Source organism: Mobula birostris, chromosome 27 (assembly GCF_030028105.1).
Source record: "Mobula birostris isolate sMobBir1 chromosome 27, sMobBir1.hap1, whole genome shotgun sequence".
NCBI lineage: Eukaryota > Metazoa > Chordata > Chondrichthyes > Myliobatiformes > Myliobatidae > Mobula > Mobula birostris.
In genome coordinates, this window is record NC_092396.1 from 33,218,308 (window position 1) to 33,237,017 (window position 18,710).

General features: G+C 43.1%; 1 protein-coding gene across 1 annotated transcript; it reads left to right on the plus strand.

The window, feature by feature from the left end:
* Positions 1–9,763: 9,763 nt before the first annotated feature.
* On the plus strand, positions 9,764–13,278 carry b3gnt7l (UDP-GlcNAc:betaGal beta-1,3-N-acetylglucosaminyltransferase 7, like). Its single transcript, XM_072245050.1, has one exon. The coding sequence runs from the start codon at positions 10,153–10,155 to the stop codon at positions 11,392–11,394; it is 1,242 nt and encodes a 413-aa protein (XP_072101151.1). The 5' UTR covers positions 9,764–10,152; the 3' UTR covers positions 11,395–13,278.
* The last annotated feature ends 5,432 nt before the right edge of the window (positions 13,279–18,710 follow it).

Here is an 18,710-nt window from a genome sequence, read left to right on the forward strand (position 1 = left end):
CAACCTCACCATGACCTTACAATTTCTGTGCTCAGTGTCCTGACCAATGAAGACCAGCACACCAAAAGCCTTCTTCACCACCCTTTCTACCTGTGACACTTTCAGGGAACCCTGTACCTGAACTCCAAGGTCTCTCTGTTCTACAACACTCCCCAAGCTCTGGCATTCACTGTGAATGTCCTATCTTGATTTGACTTTACAAAATGCAATCCTCGCTCTTATCTAAACTAAAATAATTTGCCATTCTTTGGCCACTTACTCAGCTGATGAAGATTCCTCCTTGATCTTGATAACCTTTTAGCAGCAAACTTGCTAACCATGCCTTGTACATCCAGATTGTTAAAATAGACAACAAACGACAAAGCTACAGAAAATGGATGAGTTGCAGTCAATTGTTCTATTGACCATGTAGTGGAGAACCCACGATTAAGGAAGAAGATAATTCATAGGCATCTTTGGAGCAAATTGTGATATTGACGGAGGAACTGGTCCTTAGAGGAGACAGTGTGGTAGGAAATATAACCAAGGTAGCTGTCAGCTTGAAAAGGATATTGATAACTAGCCTAACCCTTGAGACAGAAAGAGAGATGGATCACGTGAAGTTGCAAGCAGGGTGGAAATTGATTACAAAAGAGATAGAATTTTTGAGTCTTGCATGAGTACAGGAAGCAACACCAGTGGTGTGTTGATCCACTGGAAAAGGAGTTAAAGGAGTTGGGTGGTTTGAACTGAAACAAAGTATTCCACAAGAAATCATAATACTCAAAGTGTGCCACGACTAAAATTCTATACAGTTGCAACATGAGTGTGACTTTCTTTTTTTACTCAGTGCTCCACTTACTGAGGGCAAGCAGTGACTCAGAGGAATGATTGAAGAATGAGGTAAAATCATTTCCTCCAACACAATGACTTCAAACAAGAGTTCTTTTTAAATAATCATGGAATGCAGAAAAAACTGTATCTTGTCAATTATCTTGACAAGATTAAACCAAAAGAGCTAACAGTTCTAGTTAAGATAAAGATTAGTAAATACAGGTGCTTAAGAAACCTAGAAGCTCAATGCTCTACAGCTAGCCACAGGCCTTCAGGGCTCATGACACCAAGAAACCTCTGTATATCAATGCTCCTAAGGGGCTTGCCATTTTGTTGTATACTTTCCTTTTGCATTTGACTTCCTTAAATGTGCACCTGACACTTGTCCAGACTAAACTCTGCCTGCCATTTCTCCAACCAAATCTCCAACTGATCTATATCCTGCTGACAACCTTCCTGAGTATCCACAAACAAAAGGTAAGGCGGTGGGGGGGGGGGGGGGGAATTGCACTACTAATTGGGGACAATTTCAGAGCTGCATTTAGGGGAGACTAATGGAAAGGTCAGATACCAAGTCCATTTGGGTAGAACTCAGGAATAGGAAGGGTGCAATCACACTGATGGGATTGTACTGCAGATGCCCTAATAGACACTGGGACATTGAGGAACAGATATGTAATCAGATTAAGGAAATATGTAAAAATAATATGGTGGTTGTTATGGGGGATTTCAACTTCCCTAATAGAAACTGGGACCTTCTTAGTGCAAGGGATTCAGAAGGAGCAGAATTGTTAAGTCTATACAGGAAGGTTTCTTAAATCAATATGTGGATAATCCAATCAATATGAAGAGTAGTGGACCTAGTGTTGGGTGATGAGCCTGGCCAGGTGACTGATCTTTCTGCGGGTGAATAGTTAAGGGAACAGTGACTACAACTTTCAGGTTAACTGTAGATAAGGATAGGAATGGTCTTTGTGGGAGAGTTTTAAATTGGAATAGGTCAAATTAAATAAGAGGGCACTAGGCAGGAACTAGGAAGAATGGATTTGGAACACCTTTTTTCTGGCAAGTGCACATCAGACATGTAGAGGATGTTTAAAGATCAATTGCATGAAGTACAGGAAAGATATATTCCTGTTAGAAGGACAGAGACAAAAAGATCAAAGAACCTTGGATGTCTAGAGAGATGATGAAGAAAAAGGAAAAATAAGTAAAAATTCAGAAGTTAGTATCACATGAAGCACATGAGGAGTATAAAGAACCCAGAAAAGAACTAAAGAATTAGGAAAGTCAAGGGGCCCTGTAAAGTCTTCAGCAAGTAGCATCAAGGTGAATCCCAAGGCATACTATACATACATCAAGAGCAAGAGGGTACCTTGGGAGAGAGTGGGACCACTCAAGGATAAAGGGGAACATTTGCTTCAATGTGGAGAATGTAGGTGAGATACCTTATGAGTATCTTGCTTCAGTATTTACCAAGGAAAAGGATATAGAGGATCAGGAGATCAGTGTAGAGTATATAAATATGTTAGGACATTTAGACGTCAAGGAGGAGGAAGTGTTGGGTCTCTTAATGTGTATTAAGGTGGATAAATCCTCAGGGCCTGATGGGATTTTCCCCAGGTTATTGAAGGATGCAAGAGATGAGATTGCTGGCCCCTTGACCAGTATCTTTGTGTCCTCTCTAGCCACAGGTGAGGTCCAGGAGGACTGACGAGTGGCTAATATTGTACTTCTATTTAAGAAGAGGATAATGGAAAATCCAAGAAACTATAGACTGGTGAGCCTCATGACAGTTATTGAGAAATTTGTGGAGAAAGTTCTTAGGCATTGTCACAATGGTGAGGCATTGGGAGCAAGGGTGGACCCAAATGCAAGGCACATCTTGTGAGGTTAATTAAATTGAGTTTATTGTTCAATACCAGGAGAGCAAGGCAGGAGCAGGAATAGCGAACTGGACAAGGACTCAGGACTATGACTAGGCTGGGACTAAGGGTCTGGGCTAGGACTCGGAATCGGATCCCAAAACTAGAGGCGACATGAAGAGGCTACGGTATGGACTCCGAGCCAGAGACTGGGCAAGGACCGAGTACCTGGGTCTTGCCCCGGGCTCGGACACCAAAACCAGGCAAGGACATGACATGGGCTAGGGAGAGGAGGTACATGGAAAAACAGAGCCTTGGTCTCAGGAGAGCAGGTACATGGAACCATGGACACATACGTAGAACACAGAGTCAGGACCCCTCCTTGGGTACAAGACATAGGGCTGGGACTCATGACCCCCCGCGGGCAATGGCAAGATGGTCTGACTTACCCCACAGAGGCGAGGACAAGACACGACAAGACATGGCCCCCACAGGGCAACAGCAAGACAGCCTGACTTACCCCACAGAGATGAGGACAAGACAAGACCAACATGAAAGAACACCAGACAGTACCTATCTAGTTCCAGCGATAGAACTAGACCGAGATGCAGGTGAGGGCTGCAGACGAGGGCTAGAGGCAAGAGGGGCAGAGAAGGAATCACAGACCGCCAAGGCCAGGACTTGACTCGGTACATGGGTGCCGCCAGGACCAGGACTGACTCGGTATGTGGGTGCTGCTAGGGACAGGACTTGACTCAGAACTTGACTCAGAACTTGGAACAGTAGACAGCGATTCTTGATTCCCTCCGGCGGGTTAACTGACGGACCCACCTGGGTGAGGAAACTGCAGGCTCGCTTTAGCGAGGTAACCTGGCAGGGTTGCTGTGGTGAGGAAAGGCGCTCGCTTCGGGCAGAGACTAGGCTTACTCCGGCCAGATGACACTGGCACACCGTACCTTTGGTGACTTTACAGATGCTCCCGCGCCGAACGGCTGAAAGCCAGAGATTATAAACTACCAGTTCAGCCGAGAGTAAATTGCCTCCAATCACCAAAGCCGAGGGACACGGGAAAACAGGGAACCAAAGGGAAACAGGGAGTCAACGGTCCGGATTGTAACATAAACAAAGTAAATTTAAAGGGACCCCGATCTGGACCATGACAGGCATAGGATACATGACCTAATTAGGGAAAGCCAGTATGGCTTAGTATGTGTCAGGTTGGGCCTTACCAACTTGATTGAGTTTTTTGACAAGGTGATGAGAGAGACTGATGTTGTCTACATGGACTTTAGCAAGGTGTTTGACAAAGTCCCTCAATGAAGGCTAATCCAGAAGTGGTAACACTTGCACTCTTCAGTTTACAAATAGAATCTATGGATTCTATGACTTCATACTTTTCCAAATTATACTCTGCCAGAATTTGCCCAAAACACATTTATATCTTTAGAAACTTGTGCTCTTCACAATATATTCCTAGCTGCGTTAGTGTCATTGACACATTTAGTTACTATGCCATAGTCCTTTCTTTCGAGTTGCGGTGACATACAGCATGGCTCGCTATATTTGCTCTACTGTGCGTCAGCTATACAATATCAATCCTATTTCAAGCATTTAGCCCATAGTCACGGCATTTCAGTCACCATCTACAATGTCGACTTTCTTGTCCGTTGGCTAAATGATTCCTTATGGCCTCTTTATTGATGACTTAGTACAACGTTCTACGATAATGAAGTGGAGTCTCAGCCCGAAACGTCGACTGTTTTCTTTTCTCTTTACTCTCTTCCACAGCTGCTGCCTGACCTGCTGAGTTCCTCCAGCATTCTGTGTGTGTTGCTTTGGATTTCCAGCATCTGCAGATTTTCACGTGTCAACAACGATTACCTTCCTTTATAATTTAATGTTAGGCTTCCTTATTCATAAAATAATAACTTCCTTGTATTCCCTTGTGCTATTCGTAACTCCGCGAGTCATGCACTTAAGGGGTTGTTAAACCTATTCTTCTGAACGGCAGTTACTAAGAAGCTCCCATGAATGAGTTTTTGAGATCGCAAAGTGTTCAGACGGGGGTCAGACTCCCACTCTAGTATTCTCCGCCCCCACCATCATCTTCAGTCATCAGATATTTGCGGCAGACCACCGGCAAATTGCCCAAGCGTAGTGTGTACTCAGTGGGCTAGGCACACACACACTTAAGTTAATCGAAACTGTGTCGCACACATAAATCCTATCAAATCAATTGTAACCCGTGCTAAAATCAATCCTGGACTTATGTCATGACAAAGGCAAGCATCTGGATAATCTGACTAGTAATCTATATACTGTAAATTGTAATATGTTGGCTCCTAGACAATTGAATTATTAACTTTCTATAGCAATAGTCTGGTGCAGCTTTCATAAATTCTTGAAAAATGCACTGTGAATCCCCCTGAACCGGGGTCTTATTCAGTTTGAATATGATTTTTTTTTCTATTTATGATTTAATGTTTGTTGAATTATACATAGAAACATAGAAAATAGGTGCAGGAGTAGGCCATTCGGCCCTTCGAGCCTGCACCGCCATTTATTATGATCATGGCTGATCATCCAACTCAGAACCCTGCACCAGCCTTCCCTCCATACCCCATGATCCCTTTAGCCACAAGGGCCATATCTAACTCCCTCTTAAATATAGCCAATGAACTGGCCTCAACTGTTTCCTGTGGCAGAGAATTCCACAGATTCACCACTCTCTGTGTGAAGAAGTTTTTCCTAATCTCGGCCCTAAAAGGCTTCCCCTCTATCCTCAAACTGTGGCCCCTCGTTCTGGACTTCCCCAACATCGGGAACAATCTTCCTGCATCTAGCCTGTCCAATCCCTTTAGGATCTTATACGTTTCAATCAGATCCCCCCTCAATCTTCTAAATTCCAACAAGTACAAGCCCAGTTCATCCAGTCTTTCTTCATATGAAAGTCCTGCCATCCCAGGAATCAATCTGGTGAACCTTCTTTGTACTCCCTCTATGGCAAGGACGTCTTTCCTCAGATTAGGGGACCAAAACTGCACACAATACTCCAGGTGTGGTCTCACCAAGGCCTTGTACAACTGCAGTAGTACCTCCCTGCTCCTGTACTCGAATCCTCTCGCTATAAATGCCAGCATACCATTCGCCTTTTTCACCGCCTGCTGTACCTGCATGCCCACTTTCAATGACTGGTGTATAATGACACCCAGGTCTCGTTGCACCTCCCCTTTTCCTAATCGGCCACCATTCAGATAATAATTTGTTTTCCTATTTTTGCCACCAAAGTGGATAACACATTTATCCACATTAAATTGCATCTGCCATGAATTTGCCCACTCACCCAACCTATCCAAGTCACCCTGCATCCTCTTAGCATCCTCCTCACAGCTAACACTGCCACCCAGCTTCGTGTCATCCGCAAACTTGGAGATGCTGCATTTAATTCCCTCATCCAAGTCATTAATATTTATTGTAAACAACTGGGGTCCCAGCACTGAGCCTTGCGGTACCCCACTAGTCACCGCCTGCCATTCTGAAAAGGTCCCATTTATTCCCACTCTTTGCTTCCTGTCTGCTAACCAACTCTCCACCCACACCAATACCTTACCCCCAATACCGTGTGCTTTAAGTTTGCACACTAATCTCCTGTGTGGGACCTTGTCAAAAGCCTTCTGAAAATCCAAATATACCACATCCACTGGTTCTCCCCTATCCACTCTACTAGTTACATACTCAAAAAATTCTATGAGATTCGTCAGACATGATTTTACTTTCACAAATCCATGCTGACTTTGTCCGATCATTTCATCGCTTTCCAAATGTGCTGTTATCACATCCTTGATAACTGACTCCAGCAGTTTCCCCACCACCGACGTTCGGCTAACCGGTCTATAATTCCCCGGTTTCTCTCTCCCTCCTTTTTAAAAAAGTGGAGTTACATTAGCCACCCTCCAATCCTCAGGAACTAATCCAGAATCTAACGAGTTTTGAAAAATTATCACTAATGCATCCACTATTTCTTGGGCTACTTCCTTAAGCACCCTGGGATGCAGACCATCTGGCCCTGGGGATTTATCTGCCTTCAATCCCTTCAATTTACCTAACACCACTTCCCTACTAACATGTATTTCGCTCAGTTCCTCCATCTCACTGGGCCCTCTGTCCCCTACTATTTCTGGAAGATTATTTATGTCCTCCTTAGTGAAGACAGAACCAAAGTAATTATTCAATTGGTCTGCCATGTCCTTGCTCCCCATAATCAATTCACCTGTTTCTGTCTGCAGGGGACCTACATTTGTCTTTACCAGTCTTTTCCTTTTTACATATCTATAAAAGCTTTTACAGTCTGTTTTTATGTTTCCTGCCAGTTTTCTCTCATAATCTTTTTTCCCCTTCCTAATTAAGCCCTTTGTCCTCCTCTGCTGAACTCTGAATTTCTCCCAGTCCTCAGGTGAGCCACTTTCTCTGGCTAATTTGTATGCTTCTTCTTTGGAATTGATAATATCCCTAATTTCTTTTGTCAGCCACGGGTGCACTACCTTCCTTGATTTATTCTTTTGCCAAACTGGGATGAACAATTGTTGTAGTTCATCCATGCAACCTTTAAATGCTTGCCATTGCATATCCACCGTCAATCCTTTAAGTGTCATTTGCCAGTCTGTCTTAGCTAATTCACGTCCCATACCTTCAAAGTTACCCCTCTTTAAGTTCAGAACCTTTGTTTCTGAATTAACTATGTCACTCTCCATCTTAATGAAGAATTCCACCATATTATGGTCACTCTTACCCAAGGGGCCTCTCACGACAAGATTGCTAATTAACCCTTCCTCATTGCTCAAAACCCAGTCCAGAATAGCCTGCTCTCTAGTTGGTTCCTCGACATGTTGGTTCAAAAAACCATCCCGCATACATTCCAAGAAATCCTCTTCCTCAGCACCTTTACCAATTTGGTTCACCCAATCTACATATAGATTGAAGTCACCCATTATAACTGCTGTTCCTTTATTGCACACATTTCTAATTTCCTGTTTAATACCATCTCCGACCTCACTACTACTGTTAGGTGGCCTGTACACAACTCCCACCAGCGTCTTCTGCCCCTTAGTGTTACGCAGCTCTACCCATATCGATTCCACATCTTCCCGGCTTATGTCCTTCCTTTCTATTGTGTTAATCTCTTCTTTAACCAGCAACGCCACCCCACCTCCCCTTCCTTCATGTCTATCCCACCTGAATATTGAATACCCCTGAACGTTGAGCTCCCATCCTTGGTCACCCTGGAGCCATGTCTCTGTGATCCCAACTATATCATAATCATTAATAACAATCTGCACTTTCAATTCATCCACCTTATTACGAATGCTCCTTGCATTGACACACAAAGCCTTCAGGCGCTCTTTTACAACTCTCTTAGCGCTTATACAATTATGCTGAAAAGTGGCCCTTTTTAATGCTTGCCCTGGATTTGTTACATAGTCGTCTGCTACTTACGAATTATTTCAGAATCAGAATCAGGTTTATTATCACCGGCATGTGTCGTGAAATTTGTTAACTTATCAGCAGCAGTTCAATGCAATACATAATATAGAAGAAAACAGTAATAAATAACTAAATCAGTTACAGTATATGCATATTGAATAGATTAAAAATCGTGCAAAAATAGAAATAATATATATATTAAAAAGTGAGGTAGTGTTCACGGGATCAATGTCCATTTAGGAATCGGATGGCAGAGGGGAAGAAGCTGCTCCTGAATCGCTGAGTGTGTGCCTTCAGGCTTCTGTACCTCCTACCTGATAGTTAACAGTGAGAAACAGTATGCCCTGGGTGCTGGGGATCCTTAATAATGGACGCTGCCTTTCTGAGACACCGCTCCTTGCAAATGTCCTGGGTACTTTGTCGGCTAGTACTTGGGGAGCTGACTAAATTTACAACCCTCCGCAGCTTCTTTCAGTCCTGTGCAGTAGCCACCCCCCCCCCCCCCACCAGACAGTGATGCAGCCTGTCAGAATGTTCTCCACGGTACATCTATAGACGTTTTTTGAGTGTATTTGTTGACATAACAAATCTCTTCAAACTCCTAATGAAGGATGGACGCTGCCTTGCCTTCTTTATAACTACATCGATATGTTGGGACTAGGTTTGATCCTCTGAGATCTTGACACCCAGGAACTTAAAATTGCTCACTCTCTCCACTTCTGATGATGATTGGCTCGTGTTCCCTCGTTTTACCATTCCTGGAGTCTACAATCAGCTCTTTCGTCATACTGACGTTAAAGTTGTTGCTGCGACACCGCTCCACTAGTTGGCAGATCTCGCTCTTGTCTCCACCTGAGATTCTACCAACAATCGTTGTGTCATCAGCAAATTTATAGATGGCATTTGAGTTATGCCTAATCATACAGTCATGGGTATAGAGAGAGTAGAGCAGTGGGCTAAGCCCACACCCCTGAGGTACACCAGTGTTGATCGTCAGCGAGGAGGAGCTATTATCACCCATCCGCTCAGACTGTGGTCTTCCGGTTAGAAAGTCAAGGATCCAATTGCAGAGGGAGGTACAGAGACCCAGGTTCTGTGACCCCTCAATCAGGATTGTGGGAATGATGGTGTTAAACGCTGAGCCATAATCGATAACAGGATTCTGGCATAGGTGCTTGTATTGTCCAGGTGGTCTAAGGCCGTGTGAAGAGCCATTGAGATCGCGTCTGCCGTTGACCTATTGTGGCGACAGGCAAATTGTAGTGGGTCCAGGTCCTTGCTGAGGCAGGAGTTCAGTAGGAGGCAGTTTTTTTGAACCGTAGCTGCATATCGGTTGCTCATTTAACCGTTTGAGTGTTATCCTGCGATCTAGTTCTACGACTTTATTGTAACTGGTTTTAATGTGGTGTTGGGAGGCAACTGTGTATATATATGCCCCTTACAGGTCCACAAACAGATTTACACATCACATAAATGCGACGTCCGGAGCTAATTAACGGGAGGGAGGGGCGGAGACGGTAGGTCCAGCTAAGGATGCAGCTGCGGCGGTTCAAAGAAGGCGTGACAAATTGCTGCTTCATTGAGTATATTTCCATTGAGGCTGCTCGCACTTAAAGGTGGGAGGAGACAAGTGAGATCGAACTGCTAAAGGAGAAGGGGTTAATATAAACTGCTGGCACAGAATCTCTCCGTCGGGCTGCGAGGAGTCGTCTCTCCTCCTCTTCTGGCACCTATTTCAGTCTGATCGCCGACATCCCCGAGTGAGCAGCTCCTGTTGCGCCGGTACAGAGGGTTCGTCTCCTGAGTTAACAGCTCACCTCCCGGTCTTGCCGCCGCGGCAAGGGCCATGTGCCCCCGTTTCAGCTGCCCATGTGCCTCGGGGCTGGGCTCGCCACGGCAACAGTTATACCTCTCGGTGCCTGGACAGCTGTAGAGAAGCCCCGCCGCCTCGGGTGGTCGCAGCCGGGGGCTGGAGGGGCGTTATTCGCTGGTCATGGAATATATGTTCCGCAAGAGGAAGCTGCTCAAGACGCTGCTCAGCCTGTCGCTGTTCTTCGCCACCGTAGCCTTCATCCAGAAGCTGAAGTTGGGTGACGGGGTGGGCCTGGGGCTGCGGGAGGCGGCGGACGCCAGGTTGATCCCGGCCTGGCACGGTACCGAGAGCGGCCCGGCACGGACTAATGGCAGCACTAACGGAGGCGGGGAGGTGGAGGCGGGGGCGGCTGTGTCCGGCAGCCCAGCCGCTGTCGCCGCTCCCCGGACCTGGACCGTGACGGTGACCAACTGCAGCCAGAATGAGTCGGTGCGTGGCCTGAGCTGGTTCTCGGCGCTGGACGCCAAGTTCCAGGCGTACGTGCTGTACCGCCACTGCCGTTACTTCCCCATGCTGCTCAACCATCCCGAGAAGTGCGCAGAGCCCACCGACCTCCTCATCGTTGTCAAGTCGGTGATCGAGCAGCACGACCGGCGGGCTGCCGTCAGGGAAACGTGGGGCCGGGAACGCAGCATCGGAGGTCGCAACATCAGGACTCTTTTCCTGCTAGGCACACCGAGCGACGGCAAGGATCAGCACAACCTGCAGAAGCTTCTGGAATACGAGGACCGTTTGTACGGCGACATCCTGCAGTGGGACTTCATGGACACTTTCTTCAATTTGACCCTCAAGGAGGTCAATTTCCTCAAGTGGTTCGACATCTACTGCCGCCGCACCCGCTTCGTCTTCAAGGGTGACGACGACGTCTTCGTCCACACCGAGAACCTGATGGAGTTCCTGGACTCGCAAACCGACGGCCCCCAGCACGACACCCTCTTCGTGGGCGACATCATTTTCAGGGCACTGCCCATCAGGAACCATCAGAGCAAGTACTTCATTCCCAAGCAATTGCACGACAAACCCTATCCGCCGTACGCGGGCGGCGGCGGTTTCCTCATGGCTGGTCCACTTGCCAGGCGCCTGGTGGCCGCCTCGGAGAGCATCGAGCTCTACCCCATCGACGACGTGTACCTGGGCATGTGCCTGCAGAAGGTAGGCGTCGAGCCACAACTGCATTACGCCTTCAGGACGTTTGGGGTCGTCAAGCGCCGGGTGAGCCCCATGAATAGTGATCCCTGCTTCTACAAGAATTTGGTGGTTATCCATAAACTCAGCCCCAAGGGCTTGCTGACGATGTGGAACACTGTCCACAACCGAACCCTCATCTGTGCCAAGAAATATTTTATAAACCTAAATGTGTAATCTCACTGAATAACTTGATTCCAGACTTCCCTGTACATTAGAAATGTAGGTATTTGGTGTAAGTTTGGAACGAATTGTTTAGAATCAGCTTGGTGTGTATGGTGAGAGTTCTTCAGCTCTTATGTTTTGAGTGTGGATAAACTGAGTAAAGGTACTTTTAAAAAGTAAGAATTGTATATTTTTGAAGTTTATTTTTACACTCTGTAACATCCACAAATAAGTTATCAATTGGCACCGAGTTCTTTTAAGAGAGGGGACCCGAATCAGAGGCTGAGAGCCACTTGTCTCTATTTTTACAGATGAAAACAATAGCTTTAGAAGACTGGTTAAATGTGATTTGAATAATGACACTAGGTAGCACTTGGTGACAAGGATATAGGAGTAAAATTAATGTAGCAAAAATGATTTGCAGCTTAAATGATACTGATTTCTCAGACTCCGGTTTGAAAAGGAATAATTTTAACTTTAAAACCAAACCAAATGTCAATCGTTGTTCCTTTCCATTCCCATCCCAGCCCTTTTATATTAAGAAAAAACTTCTACCATGACAACAGGTGTTTGATTTAATATAGCTCAATGATTGACTGTAATTGTGCATAACATTAATCGAATCAAATACTGAGATTCCCCATTCTCATTGCCCCAAATCAGGATATTTTATTACAGTATTGATTTTTGGCTGCTGATGAATAGCAGGAGTCAAATTTCCGAGATCCTGCCCTTGACTTGGTTTGCTGCCAGATAGATTGCATCCTTGTTTCTGATTTGAAATAAAGGATCTTTTTGACCTGAATTTAAGTGCAAGATTATTGGTTCTGGTGCCATTTCTAAGGGTAGGAGGTGAAGCAAGCAATTTGGTGATGCCTCTTTCTTGTGTCAGTTCAAAGTTGAGCTTTTCAACCAAAAGGTTGCTGTTACAATCCATTTTGGTAAGAAACTTGCATTTAGAGGTGGATTATCGCCCTTGTTTTTTGTTAGGAAACTCGACAGTAGATGTTCTAGTAATGAAACCACCAAGGTCTGTTGTCTGATTATATTGTAATGGTGGACATGGTATTTGGATGAATGTCAGTCCTTAACCTTTTAGGAATATATGAAAACCATGCAGTGCTGTGCACAATCCTGAAAATAATCATTGGCAAATGGCTATTCCTGAAGTCCATTGACCAGCAAATTTGTAAAATGTTTACCTGACAAAATAATGGGGGGGGGGAGGAAAAATAAAGGGAAACTGTAACAACCTTGTGTAATCTTCCCAGTTTGAGCATTTTTTTTTCAATGCTTAAACCTTTTGGAAATCATGATCTTTAGATCATTTATAAGATCAAATCAAATTAATATATTGAATTAATAATTCTGCAAGTTTTTGATAGTTTAATATTTTGTAAAATGTTGTGCTTGTTTGACTGGTCAGGGCCATTAATTTCTGTCTTAACTTCAGGTGCTGCTCCATGGTCCTGATGAAGGAGCTATGGAATTGCTGAAGTGCATGGAATTTTATATTTGTGCTTCCGTCTGTCATTGTTGTTCCCATGTCCTACATGTGAAACTGCCTTAATGAAGCATTCCACATTGAAGCAAGTGAGCCAGAAAATGTGTGACATGATTTGTCATGATCTATGGACAAATGTTTGAAGCATTGTCAACAAATAGTCCTTCCAAACTGGCAACCAACCTTCTCTATAATTTAATAAGTCTTTAATATTTAAAACTATTTGTCTTGAGGTCCAGGATTTTTTGGCAAAATTTGAAAATAACTTGCAAAAAATGTTTTTGTTTTGTTAGATATTAATTTTATTCAATGTTTGAGAATCTTGCCAACATAATCAAAATTTAACTTGTACTTCAAAACATAATTAATAAAGTCCAAAATTACTTTCTTTACATTTGTGCTGCCTGCATTTTATTGAGCTTTGTAATCTATCAGAGCATCGAATAATGCTTAATTGTTTTCTTAAAGTTTGTCTAGTAATTACGTAGTTACTCTTGATAACAAATGTGCATTTAAAACTGAAGTAGGGGTGTATTGATTTAACTGCCTGCTGTAGTGAGAAATGTACAAATTCCAGATTGCTCCAGGTGAGGCTGTTTTGGTTTAGAGGAGTCATGTTTGTGGGAGTTGGAGTGTTGTTGGAGTGGGAATAGTTGGCAATGAAGCCTTTATGTGGATTGTGATTTACAATCTGTTCAGGGTTTGCAAGAAGAATGGTACACAGGTGTATCCTGGTCATTGTGTATTGGGCAAAGCTTTATCGTGGTAATTCTCCTGCTGCTTGTGTACTAGGCTATTGCCAAAGTTTTAGTCAGGCTGGCTGTTGGCTCGCCCTTCTGCAGTGGATGTTGCCTGGTAGACAAACATCCAGAATAGAACCCTCTTTATATATAGACCAACCAAAATGATTTCAGTCACAGTCTGGTATCCAGACTATGCAGACTTAAATCTGCAAAAGTTGTACTCTGAAACCAGGCTGGTGTTGAGATGAACATAACTTTTCTTATAGATGATTCTAAATTATTTTGGGTATAAATCTTAGCTTTCAAATATGAATGTCTTTTTGTGGGGGGGAGAAGAGTCAAATACTTAGTCCTTCTATCATATCTGGTGACAAGAATAGAATGAAATAGAAAATAAATGTTTTTGTTCTGAGGAATTTTAAGAATCAAGGGAACTGGCAGCCCAAGTTCATCGAAGCTTTATTCATTTTTATTTTAATGCGAGATGTACAAATCAGTTTACACTCAGATGGAACATCAGTAAAACCCATTTGGCACTTGGATCTTATTCCACCATTCAGTGGGAGTCTGGCTGACCCTTCATCTCCCTGTACCCCATGAATTCTTCTTTGTTCATATGTATTCTGTCATTTATAGTAGCCTATCCTTTTACACACTGTTCAAGTTAGTCTAATTGGTTTGTCCTTTCCCCTTTTCTAATTAGTTTCCATTTGCCATCTCCAACCTGCAGCCACCATTCTGTAAACTGAACTTTGAACAGTAACAACCAATGCCTCCATTGCAATATTACAATCAGAAAACCAGCCAAAGTGAACCTTCTAGTTGGTGGATCTTACTTGCAAGTCACTGCTACTCTTAATTTCCATGCATGGGCAGTGAAGTGCAAAAAAAAAAAGCAAACTAGACATCAGCTGCAGTGTTTGATATCCAGTTCTAAAATTGAACACAACACATCTAGTGACACAACACAAACTGAGGTGGGGAACTAGATGTGTTCCACAGCAACACACAGAATCTGCAGAATCTCTGTGTCTCAACCAAGAAACTATCAATGAATCAATGACTTGGCCCCCACAGTCATCTGTGGAAATGAATTCTACAGATTCACTACCTGGCTGAAGAAATTCCTGTTCTAAGTGGGTGTCACTCTACTGAAGCTGTGCTCTTTAGTCTTAGACTCACCTGCTGTTGGAGATGTCCTCTCCACACCCACCCTATTGAGACATCTCAATATTCAATAGGCTTTAATGAGATTTCCCCTTTAGCCAGAGAGTAGTGAATCTGTAGAATTTTTCGCGACAGGCATCTGTGGAGACCAAGTCATCGGGTATATTTAAGGGTTGATAGATTCTTGATTAGTCAGGGCATGAAGCAATACAAGGAAATAGCAGGAGACTGGAGCTGAGAGGGTAAATGGGCCAGCCATGATGTAATAGTGGAGAAGACTCGATGGACCAAGTGGCCTAATTCTGCTTCTATATCTTATGGTCCAGGTGAGGCATCTACCTTCAGACCTTTCTGCTTCCCAAGAACTGGCTCCTTAGTAAAAGCAATGATACTCCCTACTGCCCACTGATATTTGAACTTCTGGTATACTGCTAATGTCTTCCACCATGAAGACTTGACACAAAATACTTATTAAGCTCTTTCACCTTTTTTTTTTTTTTTTTTATTTTTGGTCCCCAGTTACTAATTCTCCAGTATCATTTGCCAGTGGTCAATCCTGTATCCATTCCCATCTCTAGTTTTTACAATTTACTTCTGTATTTAAAACTTCTTGCATCCTCTTTTATATTTTTAGATAACTTGCCTTCATATTTCATCTTTCTCTTTGGGCTTATTTTAGTGCCATTGTTTTTGCTTTTATGCTGTCTTTGACTTCCCTAGTCACTCATGGTTGCCTCATCTCCCCCCCCCCCCTTTAGAATACTATTTCAATTTTGTGATGTATCTATTCTGCGCCATTCAAATTACCCACAGAAACTCCAGCCTTTGCTGTTCTGATGTCATCCCTGCCAGTGTTCTCTTCCAATCAACTTTGACCAAGTCCTCTCTCATGCCTCGGTATTCCATTTTTTTCCTCCACTATAATACTGCTACATCTGACTTTTATCTTCTCCCTCTCAAATTGCAGGGTGAATTCTATCATTCTGTTCCCTGCCTCCCAAAGATTCCTTTACCCTTAAGCTCCCTGAAAATCTTTCATTACACAACTCTCACCCAGAATGGCCACCCACAAGCTGCTCTAAAAAGACATTTTGTTAGGTATTCTAAAAAATTTCCTCTTAGGATCCATGGAATAGGATTAGCAAGTCATGATTAGAAGGACATGTTTCTTTCTTTATGTGCTTTCAGTTTCTTGTAACTTATTTAAACATAATAGAACTGTTAAATATCTGATTACCAAACATACTTCAAAATCAGGCACATGCCTTATGCTAAGGGTAAATTGTCAATTCGCAGTCTGGACATCCTTGGAGGTAATGAGACTAGAGCGTTGGAAATGAAGCCCTTCAGGGTGCTCGTTTCCAATGCTTGAGCTCTCATCACCTCTTGGGTTTTCTATGTCAAAGCAGATTATGATCTTCCAGATTGGTATATGTGAGGCACAAAACACATGGTGTGGGATGAATGCACCAAGGTTAGTATAGCCTAGTTGTTTCAATTCCATTGGTTTTGAAATAAATATTGTGAAGGGACCGGGGATAACTCCACTTTATTTCGTTTGCAATAGTATAATCTAATCTTTTGTACCCATTTAGGATTGTTGATGCTACAGTTGCTCTGATGTTAGATAATCTCTTTCTCTGCTCTTCAGTAGTTCCCTGGACTGTGCAGTAATGGCAATCAAATTGAATGTGGTTTTATGAAGATGATATTTGATAACTAGTCAACACAGTCCCAATCTTCACAGCGATTAAAATTTATTTATATTAAAAAAAAATGTATGGCTGGATGACTGAGAGATTGTAACTTGTATCCCTACAAAATGAATTTTGTTATACTTATCCAGACCACCTTCAAAAAGACAAGAACTGTACTCCAACTCTCTATCCCTGCCTATATCAGAAGGTTCAAATTTCTAATTAGTATAGATTACCTAAACAGGAAAATACCCAGAAATACTGCTTTTTTTTTCCACACTGTATTTCAAGGACTCCTGTTCAAATGCCATGTGACAAAGTATTAAGGTTTGCCAATACTTGTCAAAATAATTATGTTTTTAAAAAAAAAATGTTAATTTGGGACTGGACCAAAATGCATAAGTAAGACTGCTGAGCCTTACATACAGACAAATGTTGATGGGTGTGTAGATATACTCTGAGCAAGCTGGTATGAGCTGATTCATGCTGAAACTTTCAGCTGGGAAAACATTTGAGGAAACAGAAAACAAACAGCTGTTATGGTGTATTTTATAAATATTGATGGCATTGTAAATGACCATTTTTCATAGTTTAAAATATTTCAACCTAATTTAGTTATCAAACTTGTAAATTTCCCATTAGATAATTGGAATTGGTTTATTATTGTCACATACTGAGATAGTGAAAGGCTTAACTTGAACACTGTTGATACGAATCAAATCATTGAAGTTGAACAAGATAAAACAATAGAGTGCAGAATATGTAGAACATGTGAAGGAGAGGCCCACATGCTCCAAAGGACCTCAGTCTTCTCAGGAAGTAAAGGTGAATCTGTCCTTTCTTGTGTTGCCTCTGTGTTGGTGCTCCACTCAAGTCTGTCATCCAGGTGCACCCCCAAGTACTTGTAGGTCCTTGCCACTCCTATGTCCTCATCAAGAGTAACAGGGTGCAATGTGGGCTTAGTCTTCCTAAAGTCCATCACCATCTCCTTTGTCTTACTGATGCTGAGCTGCAGATGATCCAACTTGTACCATTTGACAAAGTCCTCCACCAGAGCCCTGTATTCATCCTCCCATCTTCCCTTTATACATCCAACTATTGCTGTGTCAGAGGATTTCTGCTGATGGCATGACTCAGTGTTGTTCCTAAAGGCCAAAGTATACGGGGTAAACAGGAAAGGAGCAATACAGTCCTACATGGAGCCCGAGTGCTGCTTATAGCCATCTCTGTCTTACAGCTCTGAAACTGTACATGCTGTCGTCTGCCAGTCAGGTGGTCCATTATCCAGGATACAATGGAAGTGCCAATCTGCATTGAATGGAGCTTTCCCCCCAGCAATGAGGGCTGTATGGTATTGCAGGCACTTGAGAAATCAAAAAAAAAAAAGTGATACAAACAGGGTTTTGGACCCCCTGGGCCAGAGCCCTATTTACTTGCTCTATGCTTCTATGACCACTGTGCTCTTAAAATAGTGGTGGCTTTGCCCACTACAGTACTAAACCTTCCCAGATCAATACATTAATGATCTAATAAATATCTGAAATTGATATAGATGATAGAATTATTTTTTAAGTCAGGCTATTACAATAAAAGATGAATGAGAATAAGTAAATTTCAGACTTTTGAGGAAGTGATGTAGAGCAGTGTACATAGACTTTAGTAAGGTTTTTGACGGGTTCCTTATGGTAGGCTTATCTAGAAAGTAGAGCTGTGCGATCCAGGGAAACGTAGCTGTGTAGGTTCAGAATTGGCTTGCCTACAGAAGGCAGCGGATAGTAAAGCATTGAGTGTATTCTGCCTAGAGGCTGGTGACTAGTAATATTCTGCAGGGATCTGTACTGGAAGCACTGCCCTTTGGGATTTTTAGGAATTACTTGGATAAGGAAATGGAAGGGTAGGTTAGTAGGTTTCCAGATGATATGATGGTTAGTAAAGATGTCAATAGTGTAGAAGGTTGTTGTAAGGTGCAACGGGTCATTAATAGGATGCAGAGCTGAGCTGAGAAGTGGCAGATGGACTCTAATCCAGACAAGCAATATTCTTTGGAAGGTTGAGGTAGAATACAAGGTTAATGGTAAGTTCTTAGCAGTATGGAGGAATAGAAGGATCTTGGGTTCTACCTAAAAAGATCTATCAAATGTGCTGCACAATTTGAGAGGGTGATTAAGAAGGCAATAGCGTGTTGGCCTTTATTAGGGGATTGAGTACAAGAGGCAA